At 42.3% G+C, this 15,174-nt stretch overlaps 2 protein-coding genes across 5 annotated transcripts in view; both read left to right on the top strand.

Annotated features, from left to right (window-relative positions):
- The first annotated feature begins 3,145 nt into the window (after positions 1 to 3,145).
- On the top strand, positions 3,146 to 7,630 carry INTS7 (Integrator complex subunit 7). Of its 3 annotated transcripts, XM_011137476.3 has the most exons (14): positions 3,146 to 3,290; positions 3,483 to 3,606; positions 3,714 to 4,033; positions 4,121 to 4,345; positions 4,420 to 4,669; positions 4,761 to 4,834; positions 4,930 to 5,075; positions 5,154 to 5,499; positions 5,606 to 5,865; positions 5,964 to 6,161; positions 6,243 to 6,336; positions 6,422 to 6,525; positions 6,614 to 7,121; positions 7,261 to 7,527. In XM_011137476.3, the coding sequence occupies exons 2-14, from the start codon at positions 3,516 to 3,518 to the stop codon at positions 7,525 to 7,527; spliced, it is 2,883 nt and encodes a 960-aa protein (XP_011135778.1). In that variant the 5' UTR covers positions 3,146 to 3,290; positions 3,483 to 3,515. The 3 variants fall into 3 exon arrangements, with proteins under 3 accessions (XP_011135778.1, XP_025158586.1, XP_025158587.1); XM_025302801.1 differs by lacking the exon at positions 3,146 to 3,290 and having other exon boundaries at positions 3,516 to 3,606; positions 7,261 to 7,630; XM_025302802.1 differs by lacking the exons at positions 3,146 to 3,290; positions 3,483 to 3,606 and having other exon boundaries at positions 3,714 to 3,754; positions 3,828 to 4,033; positions 7,261 to 7,630.
- Positions 7,631 to 8,419: 789 nt separating this feature from the next.
- Positions 8,420 to 15,174, top strand: part of LOC105181026 (lachesin) — a 41,571-nt gene continuing 34,816 nt past the window's right edge. The window contains exon 1 of one of the 2 annotated variants that reach the window (XM_011137479.3): positions 8,420 to 8,608. The gene's annotated coding sequence lies outside the window, so the exon portion shown is untranslated. The remainder of the gene's footprint in view (positions 8,609 to 15,174) is intronic. The other variant, XM_011137477.3, reaches the window with a different exon arrangement.

Raw genomic sequence — 15,174 nt, 5'->3', positions numbered from 1 at the left:
ATTAATTTTATGTCTTATTATTTTTACATTACGTACAAGTAGCGCACCATAATCGAGCTATGTTCCAAACTTTACTTTCAATATCTCCGCTACGAACCGCCACTATTCTTATTGAAGAATCAGTGTAGTACGACTCAATGATAATTTAGACGTACTTGTATTTTCAAGTAGTATAACTCAATAATAATTTGTTTCTTAACAGTCATGCTCTTCACTTCAGTCTTCAAGAGGAACCGTTGACGTTATAATATCTAAGGATCGGTTGTTCCAACTTCTTAGTAAGTTAATTGATAGTTAAATTATATATCTGCAGAGAGAAAGCTGAAAGCGGCTAACACAGCGTTTTCGGCGACACCGATTTTTCACACTGGGAATGGGCGCTATCTGCATCCATTTTGAGAGGGGAATTACGATGCTACATCCACTTTTAGGTCTCGACGGTAAAACCTGCATCTGGTGGCTGTCCGTGCTACATCCACTTTCAGGCGGTTTATATCCGTGCTACAACCATAATAGCGTACTTGACAAGCACGGTCTCGCGCATTGTTATGCATTTGTAACATGAATTAACATGTTAACATGCACAAAAAAAATAAGAATTGAGATTGTATATGATTAACATCATGAAAATTATATACGATTTATATCGATATATAAATATATGATAATAAGATAATATTTTGTGTGTACCCAAAATTATTTTTCCAAAATATTTCAGCGTTACGTTAGTATTTATTTATACTCCGGCAGGCGTTTTTTAGCGCAATTGTGTCCGTGTGCATGTGTTGCATTGAAAGTGTGCGTGACGTACGTGTGCATATACGCACTCACACACACACACACACACACACACACACACACACACACACACGTGTCATACGCAACAGATAGAATCTCAGGGTATATGCTTAAACATTTTCAATTGCCGTACGTTTCTGTGTAAGCATGTAGTCGGCACACACACACAGAGAAACTGCTCCCGTCTATCCGTCTGAAGTCCCACCCACCGCTCGGCTTGTTTTGACGAGCCAAGCGAAAGAGAGAGAGAGAGGGAATGTGTTCGCTCCATCTCGCTCTTATTCGCAACATTACCGAGATTGTGCTTCCCGACACACGGCCGAGACTGACGTTTCACTCTCGGCGTGAATCCAACGAGATGATCAATAGCAATCGATTTCGACTAAATTCGTTGTGTCGATAGATTTGCATGACAAATTAACATTGCACTTAAAGATACGGCGTAGCATTGAAGCGTTTGCAAGAAAGTCGCGATTGAAAATCGCGAGCGTTACATGAAACAAATGAAGGAGCGAGCTTCTCAAAGAGCGTGTGACTTGGTGGAAGTACGCTGGACTCGCGGGGTTGAGGTCGGTGGTTCGCATCTCCTTGGTGGTCGGCGTTGTCCTTTTTCGCCAATAATTTTTTTCGTTTTTTAGGAAAATGCACGTGTTGCATACAACATACGTGTATCACAATAAATTTTTTTTCATTTTTTAAGAAAATGCACGTATTGCATACAACACACGGGCATCGCAAGCATTGCACGTTTCGTCGATAACACTTCCTCTGAGACCCCCGCCCACCGCTCGACTTGTTTCGACGAGCCAAGCAAAAGAGAGACAGAGAATGTGTTCGCTCCATCACCTCTGTGAAGATGGCCCTTCATTCTTCAAATTTGAAAAAAATTATTACAGTTCTGAATGCTCCTCGCAGAGTTCTAGAGTTCGCAATCCTTTATAGAAAGAGTTCATTTAAAGTAGAGAAAATATCATTTTAAAAATCGGAGGGCCAACTTCAAGACGCCCCTCATTATGTAAAAAATGACAATTTTTTTAGAGTTCTAGATAGATTTTTAAGTTCTATAGTTCTAGATAAGTTTTAAAAATAGTTCTGTTTAAAACAATAAGAAAAATTATATTTAAAATTCTCGAATTAGAAAACGAAAAATGGCAAGAACTCTACCAATTTTGGTTTTAGCGCGTCGCGTGTTAATCATAATCTTTAGAACTCGTGAGGGGCTAACCAGAACTTTGAATGAAATATCGAATTTCCGAAAATTGAAAGAGTTCTCGCCGATTTTTGTCCCTCGAGTCGAATATTTCCATGTCCCTCAGCTCGAAAATCGGCGAGAACTCTTTCAATTTTTGTTTTAGCGCTCCGAGTGTTAATATTAATCTTTAGAACTGTATTCAAGTAAGGTAGTATTCAAAGTGAGCACCAATCTTCTCAATGCAACTGTCTACTCTGTTTTGAAAAGAATTGGTTGCTCGAAGAATTTCATCGCTACTTAAAGATTGAATTGCTTCTGTTATTCTGGCAATCATGTCATTCTTTGTAGTGGGAAGTATCGTAGGGAAGTATCGTAGAACCAGGCCTCGGACTTCCACCATATGCAGATTTTACCACCGAGACCTGAAAGTGGATCGAAAGTACTATCGTAGTTCCCCTCTCAAAATGGATGCAGATGGCGTCCTTTCCCAGTGCGGAAAGTCGGTGTCGCAGAAAATGTCGTATTGGGCGCTTTCAGGTTACTCTCTGATATCTGTCTTGGTCTGATTTGAAGGAAAAACAAAAACAAACATATGATTTAACCTATCAGTTAACTTACCAAGAGGTTGGAACAACCGGCCCCTAGTTCTAGTCCTGTATTATGCGTTATAGGTTATATACAAGTCTGTAATTGCCACTTTTAGTATTAGAATCTTTAATTTTTTTATAGGCTCTTTCCAGGCTTGACATTTTATTTTGCACTTGTACAACAGAAACATTATAATTAGATTTTTATAATTCAAATATAATTTTCGACCATAGTTATGCCGTTCCAGCCTAGAGATAAATTCATTTTCTCTTTCTCGATATAATTCTAAAAATAAAGTTTCCTCTGACCAACTGAACGTTTCTTTTTCCAGTGCCTGTGTCAATTATTTCTTTATCATTATCATCCTACCGGGGAATACTTTCTGTACTTTTTGTATTTACATGATTAACATTCGTAAACCTAAGAGCAATATTTTTCTTTTCTTTTTTTCGTTAAAAATTAATTGGCGGAGCTCTTGATCTACAGGGTGTCCGATAATTAGCTACCAACCCGAAGTGTGAAGGTGGATCGAGCTAAGTTGAAAAGAAAAATAAAATACAATTTTGCAAGAATCGCAATAATTATCGAGTTATTAATGATAGAAAGCTGACAAATGAGCGCGCGCCGAGAGATAGATGATCGGAGGGGCGCGGATTTACATTTACTGTTTGACTCGACGACTCCTGGCAGATAGTGTATATTTAACAATTTAGTGAGTATAAATGTGATTTCTTTCTGAATATGTGTGAAACTTTATTACTATATTATACTATTATTAACTTACTACTACTATGTTATTATTAATTTAAAAGCTGCAAGTAACATTATACAATACATACAAAATTTTATTCATAATAGTACCTTGTGTGTGTGTGTGTGTAACTAATAGTACGTTTTTTTTAAGTATATCGTATATGAAATTTGCATTGTGAAAAATATGATTGGAATGAGAATGAATGCCTTTAATGATACTGGCCTCGGAGAACCTGAACAGGATGCAAATACAGCACTTATAGAGCTCGATAAAGGTTAGTGTACATTTTTAACTTTCTAATTTGTAACATATATAAATACATGCGTGTATCTGAATATTAATGTAAAAATACAGATTAAGTAAATTATTAATCTATTTTAGGTTTACGTTCTGCAAAAACTGGGGAACAATGTGAAGCTATTGTACGTTTCCCTAGATTATTTGAAAAATATCCTTTTCCAATATTGATAAACTCTTCTCTGTTGAAATTGGCAGAAGTATTTCGCACAGGGAGTAATTTCCTAAGAGTATGGGTTTTAAGTGTATGTCAGCAGAGCGAAAAGCATCTGGATAAGATTTTAAATGTAGATGAGTTTGTTAGACGTATCTACAGTGTTATACACTCAAATGATCCAGTTGCCAGAGCTCTAACACTACGTACATTGGGTAGTGTAGCTGGTATTATCCCTGAAAGACAACAGGTAATACTATATATTAAAATATTTAATTGTACAGTACATAATCTGTTATTTTTGAAAGTTAATACGATTATTAATATTTACTACAAGGTACATCATAGCATAAGAAGATCCTTGGATTCCCATGATTCTGTTGAGGTGGAAGCTGCCATATATGCTGCTCAGATGTTTGCAGCGCAATCCAAATTATTTGCTGTATCCATGTGCAGTAAAATTTCTGACATGATCAGAGGGCAGGCTACACCTGCATCTATGAAATTGCAGCTCATACCTATTTTGCAGTATATGCATCATGATAATTTTACAGCATCAATGGTGATATATCTTTCTCAATACCAATTTCATATATTTTATTCTGTGAACAGATCTTTATAATCATTTTATTAAAGGTGAATGAATTATGTATGGAATTACTTGCAAGCTATCCAGCAGCTGACTTTGTTAAAACCACCTTAAGTGCGTTAAGTACACTAGCTTCCGCGACGCTGATAGATGTTCCACAACAAGTTGCATTATTATTACGCTATTTGCAAGATGACCCAAGGCTATCAGTCAAACGTCATGCTTTACATCTTTTACATAGCTTAGCGAGAAGAGGAGCACATCTTTGGCCACAAGGTGCTCTCAACAATCTAATAGGTAAATGTTATATATATTTATATCACTCATATGTTTTTTAAACCCTTAATTAGTACAAATGACTTTAATATTGCAATATTTAATAATCCAGAGAGTACCACGACGCTGTTGCAAGATGGTACCAGAAATACAGATCTTCTCATCCGTACTTTAGACGTAATTGAGGTCAATACAAGTTTACGTAAATCATTCTCTTTATCTGCAAATAATTTTACACTTCTGCTTTACACAAATATATACATTGAATTTCTTTGATGCAGGTACTTAGCCAGAATGTTGTAACATGTGATGCAAATATGGACGAGAATAGTCCTTTATTGCAATTATGTGTAAATGCTTGTTACTCACCCGATCTATTTGTCGCAGTAAAAGCAATTACTATACTTACACGGATTGCTTGTTACTGGTACGTATACACATGGAATATATTTATACTTAATATATATGGAAAATGAATATTTGATAAAAATTGTTATGTTAACAGTTATGAAGAGGATTTGCCTGTTTATGGCGTACAAGATGTGACTTCTTGCCTCGAGTCTCTACTTGTATCACTGGTTTTGGATGACAAGCATTTACGTCAGTTGAAGGCATGCTTACGTTCGATAGTGAAGCTATGTCAGTCACAGCCTAGCCACTGCGCCGTGTTCGTAGATGCTATCGCTTCTGCTCTTGTCAACGCCAGCGCAGAAAATGGCCAGAACGAGAAGCAAATGGTTGTCCTGTGTGAAGCCTTAGGCGCCATTGGTAGTTTAGGACAAAATGTGCTGTTTTCACTTCTACCTGATATTTTGATAAAACTTAAACAGATCTCGCACGTTCATACTAAAGTAAATGATTTTCTCATAATATATATATATATAAAGATCTCTCTTGGTCCAAAACAAGCATTTCTTAGCAAGTGATAATCTTCATAAAATTCTCTTATAATTGAAGGTAATGTTGTGTACATTACTATTTCAAATGGTGGCTGAGGGATACGAATGGAATTCTGATTGCCTAGAGACAGTCAGGAACGTCGTAAAAAGCGTAGACGGTTGGGCTAAGTATCGAATAGCACGTAGCGCTGCGAGATATGGCCATCATGCGATCGCCACTGAAATATTCAAAAATTTGAAGGAAGCTGTAGCGTCAGAACAACTGCATTTTTGGCTATCTGGCTTAGAATTAGTTACAAAAGCAGAATGCTCCCTCACGTATGTATATAATTTATTTCGTTCGTAAATGTCTTTAATACATTCTTTTACATATCTTGTTATCTATATGTTATCTATATAATAATATCCTTGTAAAGGGAAAAGATAGAAGATCAAGAGACCAGCAAAGTGCAGATTGTGGAAAAATTGAACAGAGCAATAGCACGTTATGCGAGCGCTTGCGCGTCTCTCAAAGCTGCCAGCACTCCGTTACGCAGTTTACAATTTGCAAGTGAATATTCCAAATTACGTTGCGAATTTTTGCAATCCATAGTACAGTTGTTACACTCGTGCATGTGAGTAATAATATAGCGTATGATTAAGAAATATGTTGCAGCAGCTATAAAGCAATTATAAAACAATGATTCTGATCCTAGATCTTTGTGCACTGCGCCACCACCTGCTATAGCTGTTACGGTTGTCGACGCGACTAAGGACGAGCTTCAAAGATACGGACGTGTTACGCATCAGGTATGTGATTTATACATGGTCAAATTATAATATAAATTTCAATTAAATCTCATATTATAAATTTTTATTTCGCATCTTCTTTCAGTTAAGAAAATCTGCGCAGGATTTGAAAGCTTGCGCAGAAAATTACCAAAAGTTATACCAGTCAGCTTTCGACGCCGACCCGGGATCGTTGGCGAACATTCGAGCGTATCCTTTTGTATAATATTTCTTACAAACGAACGTCGTTTATTAAATTTATGACATATTTACAACATGTCACCTTATCGTCGTACAGATTGCAAGAAATATGTCGATTAATGGCGACTAGCGTGGAACGAGTTTGCGGCGGACCTGATGTGTCGGCCATGTATCTTCAGGACGGACAGGAAATTAATTCTCATTTCGGCAAAACTGTGGAGATGCGACAATTGGGTCGATGTTGCGATGAGTTACGTCGTTTAGCGCCATCCTTTATGACGACTGAGGGTAAAGTCGGCGCAGTTAGTCATCTGCGAATTAATCGTTTAATATTGCAAACGACTCTGCTAGCCGACGGGACGATGCGGTTACCGATGCCGCGTTACTTCTTCCAAGCTCTACAAGCCACTAGTGTGAAACTGTCAGTGTCGCCTCAACCACGTGTTCTTGGCGAACCTGTTTCCGTTCCACAGGGTAGTCAGTTAGCGCTCAAGGTCGAAGGGGTATTGCGACATGGTCGTCGAGCGTCTCTTTTCCGTTCCGTCGCTGCAGTGTGCATCTCCATTTCGACTACGCCACCCTCGAAGATAAATGTCGACCAGAAGGTAAGACAAAGACGTTTAATATTGTGTCACGCGATTTTTTTTATCATTATAACCATATAGTTGTAATGTATCGAGAAAATTAATTAGGAGAATTTTATCGGATTTATTCGCAGTTCTTAAGCGATATTTGTGTACGTAGGATTCCAATATGAACGAACTGCAGCAAACGGTAATACCTCATCGCGACTTCTTTGCTTGTGAGTTTCTACTTTCTCTGGGATGCCCTGGATCTATGGCTGCAACATACCCGGTCTGTTCGGGAAATACTGGCAGTAGCGGTGGTCAGTATCAAATTACAGCGAGTGCGAGTATACTTGATAAGGACGGCAATGTGTGGAAATGCGGTCCGCGTTCTACTCTTCCAGTTAGAGTGCATGAAGAACCTGCGAAGAGAAAGTTGCCTTAAAACATCTGATACTAATGCATTATATTTACAAATACCTGCACACATCTGTATGTATGTGGTTCGTATTGATTTTATTTAATAGAAGAGTTACTTCTAAACGTGATTACGTGCATGAGCTTTCACCTTTCTCCCGGATGACTTTATATTGTTATTTTTATTAATTTGTTTTCTTTGAAACTTTGTTTAAATATAAGCATTTTCGACGACTGTCAAGATATTTTTTCTGGTACATCGCGTTCTTAGTCAGCAGTTGATTGATCGTAAACAACTTTTCTAAATTATCTCAAAAACTTATAACAATCAAACATTCTTTATATACTCATGTACCAAATGATAATAAAGTTCACAGATCACAAAACTATTCGAGCACAGTTTATTGAATTATCTACTTTTAATATTCAATTATAAGATTCAATTTATTATGCGTGCGGCTTTATATCTGTTGAAACTTTACGAATCTTTTTAATCTGATCTGGGTACCTATTATGGAACTCGTCGGAATCGATTCCGATCAGAATAATTCTGTTTCCCCTAGAAAAGACAATAGAAATCTAGGAAATAACGGAATAAATTCGATCGGAATCGATTCCGACGAGTTCCATAATAGGTACCCTGGATCTGTCTCATCATTTGCTACCGACAGTAGTCGTCATTTTTGAGAGAGGGAAAGTGGATCTTATCCCTCTTATTAATAGCAATTCATCTTGAATAAAAAAAAAAGTAACGTACATTGAGTTGCAATAATGATATGTAATATTTATTGGCGGATAACGCGCGCGAGCCACGCGAATTAACTTGCTGACGGAGCGAAGTTAGCCGAGCCGTCAAGTAGTGGGGGTCAGCGCTCGAGTAGACGCGAAAGCGTCGGCCAATAAAAGGAAGATCGCGCTACTGGCGCGCATCAGTCGCGCATCATCTTCACGGCGGAACGGTACGCGGCGTCAGATTCGCGAGGAGCGCGCGGCAACGTATTTCGGCGTCCGACACCACTCGACACGGAGCAACAGTTATGTCCTCGAGGATCCTCGCACCGTCGCAGGCCGATCCGTCGCACTGCTGAACCCTCGTCGCGCCTGGTGCGGTGAGTCAATGCACACGCATATTTTTCGTCCAACGCGATCGCTCGTCCGATCGCGACTTTTCGAACGTGCTCCTTTGCCGCGAATCCTTCACGAATCGTTCCCGCGCGATTGAAAGAACTCCGTCCTGAAGCTGCACACGTGGAATACTTTTCGTCGGGACGTACGAACGGATACTACGTACTATTGTCACTTTTAAGAACGGTCGACCTCGACCTCGACAAGGTTTCAACGACATTATTTCGTCTATCCGTTTCGTATTTCCGACGACAGACGCCATTTTTGCAAACACGTAGGAAACGGTGAAACGACAGTGTCTATTTGACGCGCGTGTGAAATATTTCGTAGCGCGATGAGTGCGATTCCGACGGAATCGTATTCTTTCTTCGATAGAAATCGCCAGATCGGTGCACGAGACTTTGCGGTTATGTTGATCGTACGCGTCGGTTAGAAGTCGATCCAGCGCCTCTAATTCGATTTGAACGAACGTGCGGCGCGGCCATTTTGCGTTCACGATCGAGTGATTTTCGCGCGCTCTGAGGATTCTATTGACTTTTGAACTACGAAGAAGAACTACGATCTGTCGTGATCTCTCGTGATTATGATGACCGGGCGTCGTACATCTCAGCATTTATTTCATAGGATATCATAGGATACTTGCTACTACGATCTTCGATCTTGTACACGTAAGTGTAAAGTTGAAAAGCATAGAAATAACCTTAATTACATGACAGAGACTTTGTCTCTGTCATGTGGATGTCGCATATTTTGATAAAACCGCATAATTTAGAGCAACATGCGACAACAATGTTTCGCGCCCAAGGCATGCCGCGATCGTGATTGAAATTCTCGATGAAGCAGGTCGATAAACAGGTTGGTGGTCGGACTTCTTCTTGGAAGAGCGACATTTGGCTCGCGCAATTTAGTTTCTTATAATTTTTTAACGGTAAATAATTTTTTCACGATATTCACGATCCTCGGCATCGTCGTCGATGTTCCTCATTATTATTCGGCCGATAAGTAATTCGGCTTTCCGCGCGAGATCGGAGCGAACGAGCGGAGCGGGGCGAAACCGCGATCGGGGAGAAACGAAAGTCAAGCGTGTGAGCCGAACTTCGACTCGAGATTAATTTCCCGGGCGGCCCGGAGAAGCTTCGAAAGCCACGGCGCCGGACGACGCGTCTTCTCTCGGGCGAGGGCTCGAGGAATTGTATATGAGATCGAGCGCGGGGTTCTCAAGTTCGACGATAGCGAGTTACCGTCGACTCTCGAAATTGCGCGTGATCTGCGCCGCGCGCGGTCGGTGTTAACTGCTGAATAAAACCCGAATTGCCGTAATTCGCGCTGAAAGGAGCGAGAGAAAATCGGTCCGCAGGACGCGCGCGCGATCCCCGCGTATTCCCGCGGACTGCATTCCGAGCAAAGGTCTTTCCTCCGTGGGCTTTCGTCGTGTTATCGCGCGCCGTCAGGCGATTACACGCCGCGTATAATTGAATTCACTGATCTGTATAATCGGGCCAGTGAGTTAAGCCCCTTGCACAATGCCAGGCAACAGGCAATAAGAATAAAAAGAGACCAATTACAATAGATTATTCTTGTAATAGTCGATTGCGATTGGCCTATTTTTATTCTTATTGCTTGTTGCCTGGCATTGTGCAAGGGACCTTAGACGACGCGCGCAAGCGGCTAATATCACAATTATGGGCACTGACGTAACTCTCCGCCGTTATGACGCCGTATCCGACGCGATTGTTTACAAACTTTTAGGTACGTTTACGCATCTGACCGAGGCGCGTCTTGCTGAAGAAACCACGTCTTTTTTTTTTACGTTGTTTTTCTGCCGCCGTATTTGGCGTATGTGTGCGTTGTTGAATATCGCGCGCGCCTTTGTGCGAAGTTGCACGGCACATTCGGCGTGAATGGAATTTTCGGCGGGCGACTTTTTTTGTGTCACTTTTTTCCGGCTATGAAAATGTTTGAAGATTATTTTTATAAAAACCGCCCGCTCTCGAATTTCGCCGGTGGGACTTCCAAACCCCGCGCGAAATAGTGGCCCGACTCGTGACACGAAATTGATGTGCTTCATCGCTCTGTAATTTATTTAAAGCCGTTATTCTCTATCGGAAATTCCTCCGGCGTTAATTCTGTTAAGCGCTGCGCCCGAACGTAATGGTCCTTTAAGGAAAGCAAATTTCCCCGACGTGTTCGGCGTGTTACACAAAACGACCGCTATCCAGGTATTTTTACGTGACTTAATGTAGTCTAAGAGGCGCAAGATAAATGAACGAGGAACGTCTGATGCAGTCTGATTTTTCGCGCGACCAACTTAACGAGGCTCTTCGCTTCGAGGGCAGCTTTCAAATTAAATAAAGAAAGAAAAACAATAATAACGCGCTTGCGGAAAATGCATCGGACGCGTATACGAACGCGTGTTAATTCGACGACTACAGAGACATTCATCTCGAAACGAAACGAAGATTCCACGCGAGTCCTTCGTCGCTACGCGAAACTCTCGATGGCTCCGCGAGAGATACGCGTCGCACACACTTCGGAAACAAATCCCCGGAAAAGTAGCGTTCCGGGTGGCGGTAGAGTAGGAGAGGACACCTTCGCGAAGCTCAGCAGCGCGCGGCGGGTTTGAGCGGATTTGGCAAATTGCAAGAAAGGTTAATTTCTTGGGCGGAATAGCTCGCGGCGAAGCCCGCGTTGTATCCCCCGGGAGGCCACCACGCGCACCCCGGACTTCTCCGCGAGGCTTAATGTACAATAACTATGCCGTCGGTAGCGGGAACGTTGCGGTTGAATCTATATATAGGGGGAACGATGTATGCAGTGGCGTGATTCGAACTACGCTTTCACAGAGAGAAACTAGAGAGAGAGAGAGAGAGAGAGAGAGAGAGAGAGAGAGAGAGAGAGTGAGAGACGAGGGCGGGAGCAAAGCGGAGAGGCCGACAGTGGAGTAGTTGTGTTAAATGGTTCGCAAACTAATGTTCAAAATTCGAGCATTGCCGCGAGACCGCGTGGGTGGGAAGGAAGCGCAAGCAAGAGCACGTCTCTCTGTGCGGAAAGAATGGAGAGAAGCGGATGAGGTGGAGCTCCGTACGAGCCGCGACGGCGATGGCGACGACGTCGGCAAAATGTGGCAGCCTCCTCTCTCTCGCCTCCGCGAGCGCGTGCGAGCATGAATTATTAAACAGCGCTCTTTCGGCCGTCGTCGCGCGTCTTCAATCATCGCCGCTGTTGGGGAATCAAAGGCGTATACGTAACGTACGATTTACGTCGGCATTATCCGAATGAGGAAATGACGCTAATCGCGAGAACGCGGGCGCGATCGTTAAAAAGTCCGCGATGAGTCGAGTTGGGAATGTCGACGGGCACGGGAACTCGCTCGGCCGAAAGACTCCTTCCTTGATGATAGGTCGAGACTTGTGTCGCATCACGCGTGTCAAGGTGACACGCAGATACGATTCGACCACATGGAGTCGGTATTATGTTTTTAGTTTTCCACCTAGCACGCGTTCTCGTATTTTTGGTCCCACGTTACCTCCCGCAGAGATAATGTCTCTTTCTCAACAGTTATAGCTGCTGCCAGCTACATTTTTCTTCATTACTTATTGAAGAAGAAAGGAAGGAAGCACGAGAATGATACGACACGAGTCTTGGAGCTGGTTTACGGCATCCCGTTTACATTTGGCGGATCGTGATACGCAATTATGATACGATATGGTGATGCGACACGAGTCTGGACTCATCTTAACCCTTTGACGCCCGATTTTTTTATAAGTGTTTTAAGAATAAAACTTGAGTTTTTTGAAACTGAGACTATAAGTAGTAATAACCAAAAAAAATATCAGAATTTTATATTGGTTTTTTTATCGCTCGCTTTTTGTTTATTGGTAAATATGACTTGGATCCTAAAAGTATATACGAAACGGGCAACCTATAGGGAGAAAAATGAAGGGTAATCTATACGACATGACTCTGATAGTCAGCTTGACATTTTTGAGCTGAAACTTTACTATATTTGTGAGTGAAGTTTATCATTCAGAACGTCAAGCTTACTATTTCAGAAGAATATCTTATAGATCACCATTTAGATAGTCAATCGTCCCTTCATTTTTCGCCGCATAAAAAACTGTAAGTCACCAGGTTTCACGGAAATAGGTTGATTTCTTCATTTTCGTGTCCACCATATTGGATTCGCCATTTCGAATTTCTGTATTCTTTTAATTTCACATTTTGCATCTGAGAAAGCTTCCAAATGTATAAAATTCGAATAGATACCAATCTATACATTTATAGTGCACTTGTAGATGTCAGTAACAAAGCTAACTATGCCTACTTGGAATTTGACAAAACATATTATATAACATTAAAACTGAGCTAAAAACAGGCTAAACCGAATCTACATACAATCTATATACCATTTTTTAGAAGAAGAATTCACTTTTACAGTGGTGCGATGAAAACGAAAATATCTTCTTTTTTCACTAAGTTACGGATTCTTAAATGCGTTTCTGGTAGCTATAGTTAGCAATAGTCGTTAAAGGGTTAAGGTCGCGCCGTAGTCGTCGCAGCGCGCGCGCGTGACTGAATTTCTCAGGTAACGCAGCCCGCGCGACGCGGATAGCTGGGGCGCCGAGGAATGGAAATAAGATCCTGTCCATTTTTCTATGCATAGAAAGTGTCATTTTCTTTGTACGTACACGAAACAGATATCTTATTCCCCGGCGCGCGATCGAAACGCGATTTACTCCGGATCGTTCGCGCGCGCGCGCAGGTTTATGCTCTTCGAGGCTTTCGCCGCGGCGATCGGCCGCGCCGCACTTACCGCGGAAATGCGCGATAAAAACGATTACGATGCATTCGGGAACGTTTCTTTCCGAGCCGCGCGCCGGCAAAACACCGGCATTCGTTGTAAAACGCCGCGGAACCGCGATGAGTGAGTGAGTGAGTGAGTGACGCTGTAAACGGGCCATTCGTCGACAAAAAGTGTCCCCTCGTCTCCTCGTGAAGGTACGTGAATATCATGCTTCCGCGCGCGAAACGTCCAATTCTCGCAATTTCCTCCGCGAACTCGTTCAACCCCGCTTATTATTTGTTGTTTTCATTTCTCAAATAACTGCAGTTAACGCAAAATGTTGAATCGCCGAGAGGACTGCCGCTCTCTTTCTCTCCGCGTCTCACTCTCTCTCTCTCTCTCTCTCTCTCTCTCTCTCGCTTCGTCTCGTCTCTCCTCCTCTCTTTCTCGACGTTGTAATAGATTTGAATGAGAGCGCGTTACAATGCAGCAGCGTGCCGCCGTTGTGCGTCTGGTCACTTTATTGTTGCAAGAAGCATGCCCGAGCTGCAATGGCATTTTGTCGAGAGAGAGAGAGAGAGAGAGAGAGAGAGAGAGAGAGAGAGAGAGAGAGAGAGAGAGAGAGAGGGAGGGAGGAGAGAGAAAGCCCGTATATATTGGTATCGGCGAGTTCCGTCGGGAAACAGATTGCTTAGCGCCGATAGAGCTTCGTCGGAAGTGTTTGGCTACGTAGCGATACCCCGTATAAACCGTTTGTTTAACTTCGGGAGTAGAGGAAAAAAGCGGTCTACCTTTCTCTATCTCTTTCTGTCTCTCGTATTCACGAGTGACGGTGGCAGACGGCGGAAAATCGGAAAATTCTCCGACGAGCGCGATAAGATACAGCGCGCGAGTACACACGCGCGCGGTCCGGTAGAGAGAGAACGGGCCACTGGTACCGCGTTGCAAAATCCTGAATAAATACAGCTTTGTCCTCCGCGCGCGGATGTAATCGCTGGTCCGCTTGTTTAACGCGCGTGTACCGCTCGCGTGTAATGTATTTTTGCGCGGAGAGTAACGAGACGCGCGCGCGCGCGCGTGGCGGAAGCCCGTCGGAAAAACGCGTACGCGTACGCCTTTTCGCGCGTAATGACGTGCGCGCGGGGTCCTTCATTTCGTCGAGGTTTTATTGATACAGGACTGTGTACCTTCGAGCCTCGTTGAAATCGAGATTGCAGAATGCTGACGATGCTGACATATACATGTACCCCAATATACATACATATATCTGCCACGACGCTGATTTTACGTACAATATAACGGCGCAAAGTTTAATTAACAGGACGCATTGTGCTTATTATGGATAATTACAAGGCGTTGGAAGATATTGCAACTCTCTTTCTCTCTCTCTCTCTCTCTCTCTCTCTCTCTCTGCAACGTGTGTACTTTGAGATGCAGTATATTAGGTAATTATATACATCGTATGTATATATATATTTTTCCCTATTGTTTTGTTATGTACGTATGAAATATACGTGTCTGACAATAGAGCAGCCTCGAACGACAGATGCTATTTCGCGTAAAGTGTGATTCCATTTTCGTAAGCAGATTGTGTCGTTTGAGAGAGCGTAATTGAGAATAAAATTGTTTTCCACGCGGTTGTCGAGGGATGCAACGCGAAAGGATAATCGTCACATCGCCGGGCACCGTCAAGGAGACGCGGTAATCGTGTTTGAATTCCGCAAGGACCGCGGGAGTCTGCACGCGCCTCGCGATTTAATTATGCGA

The sequence above is a fragment of the Harpegnathos saltator genome, unplaced genomic scaffold (genome assembly GCF_003227715.2).
Source record: "Harpegnathos saltator strain DR-91 unplaced genomic scaffold, Hsal_v8.6 scaffold514, whole genome shotgun sequence".
Classification (NCBI taxonomy): Eukaryota; Metazoa; Arthropoda; class Insecta; order Hymenoptera; family Formicidae; genus Harpegnathos; species Harpegnathos saltator.
This window is presented reverse-complemented; position numbering and strand designations above follow the sequence as displayed.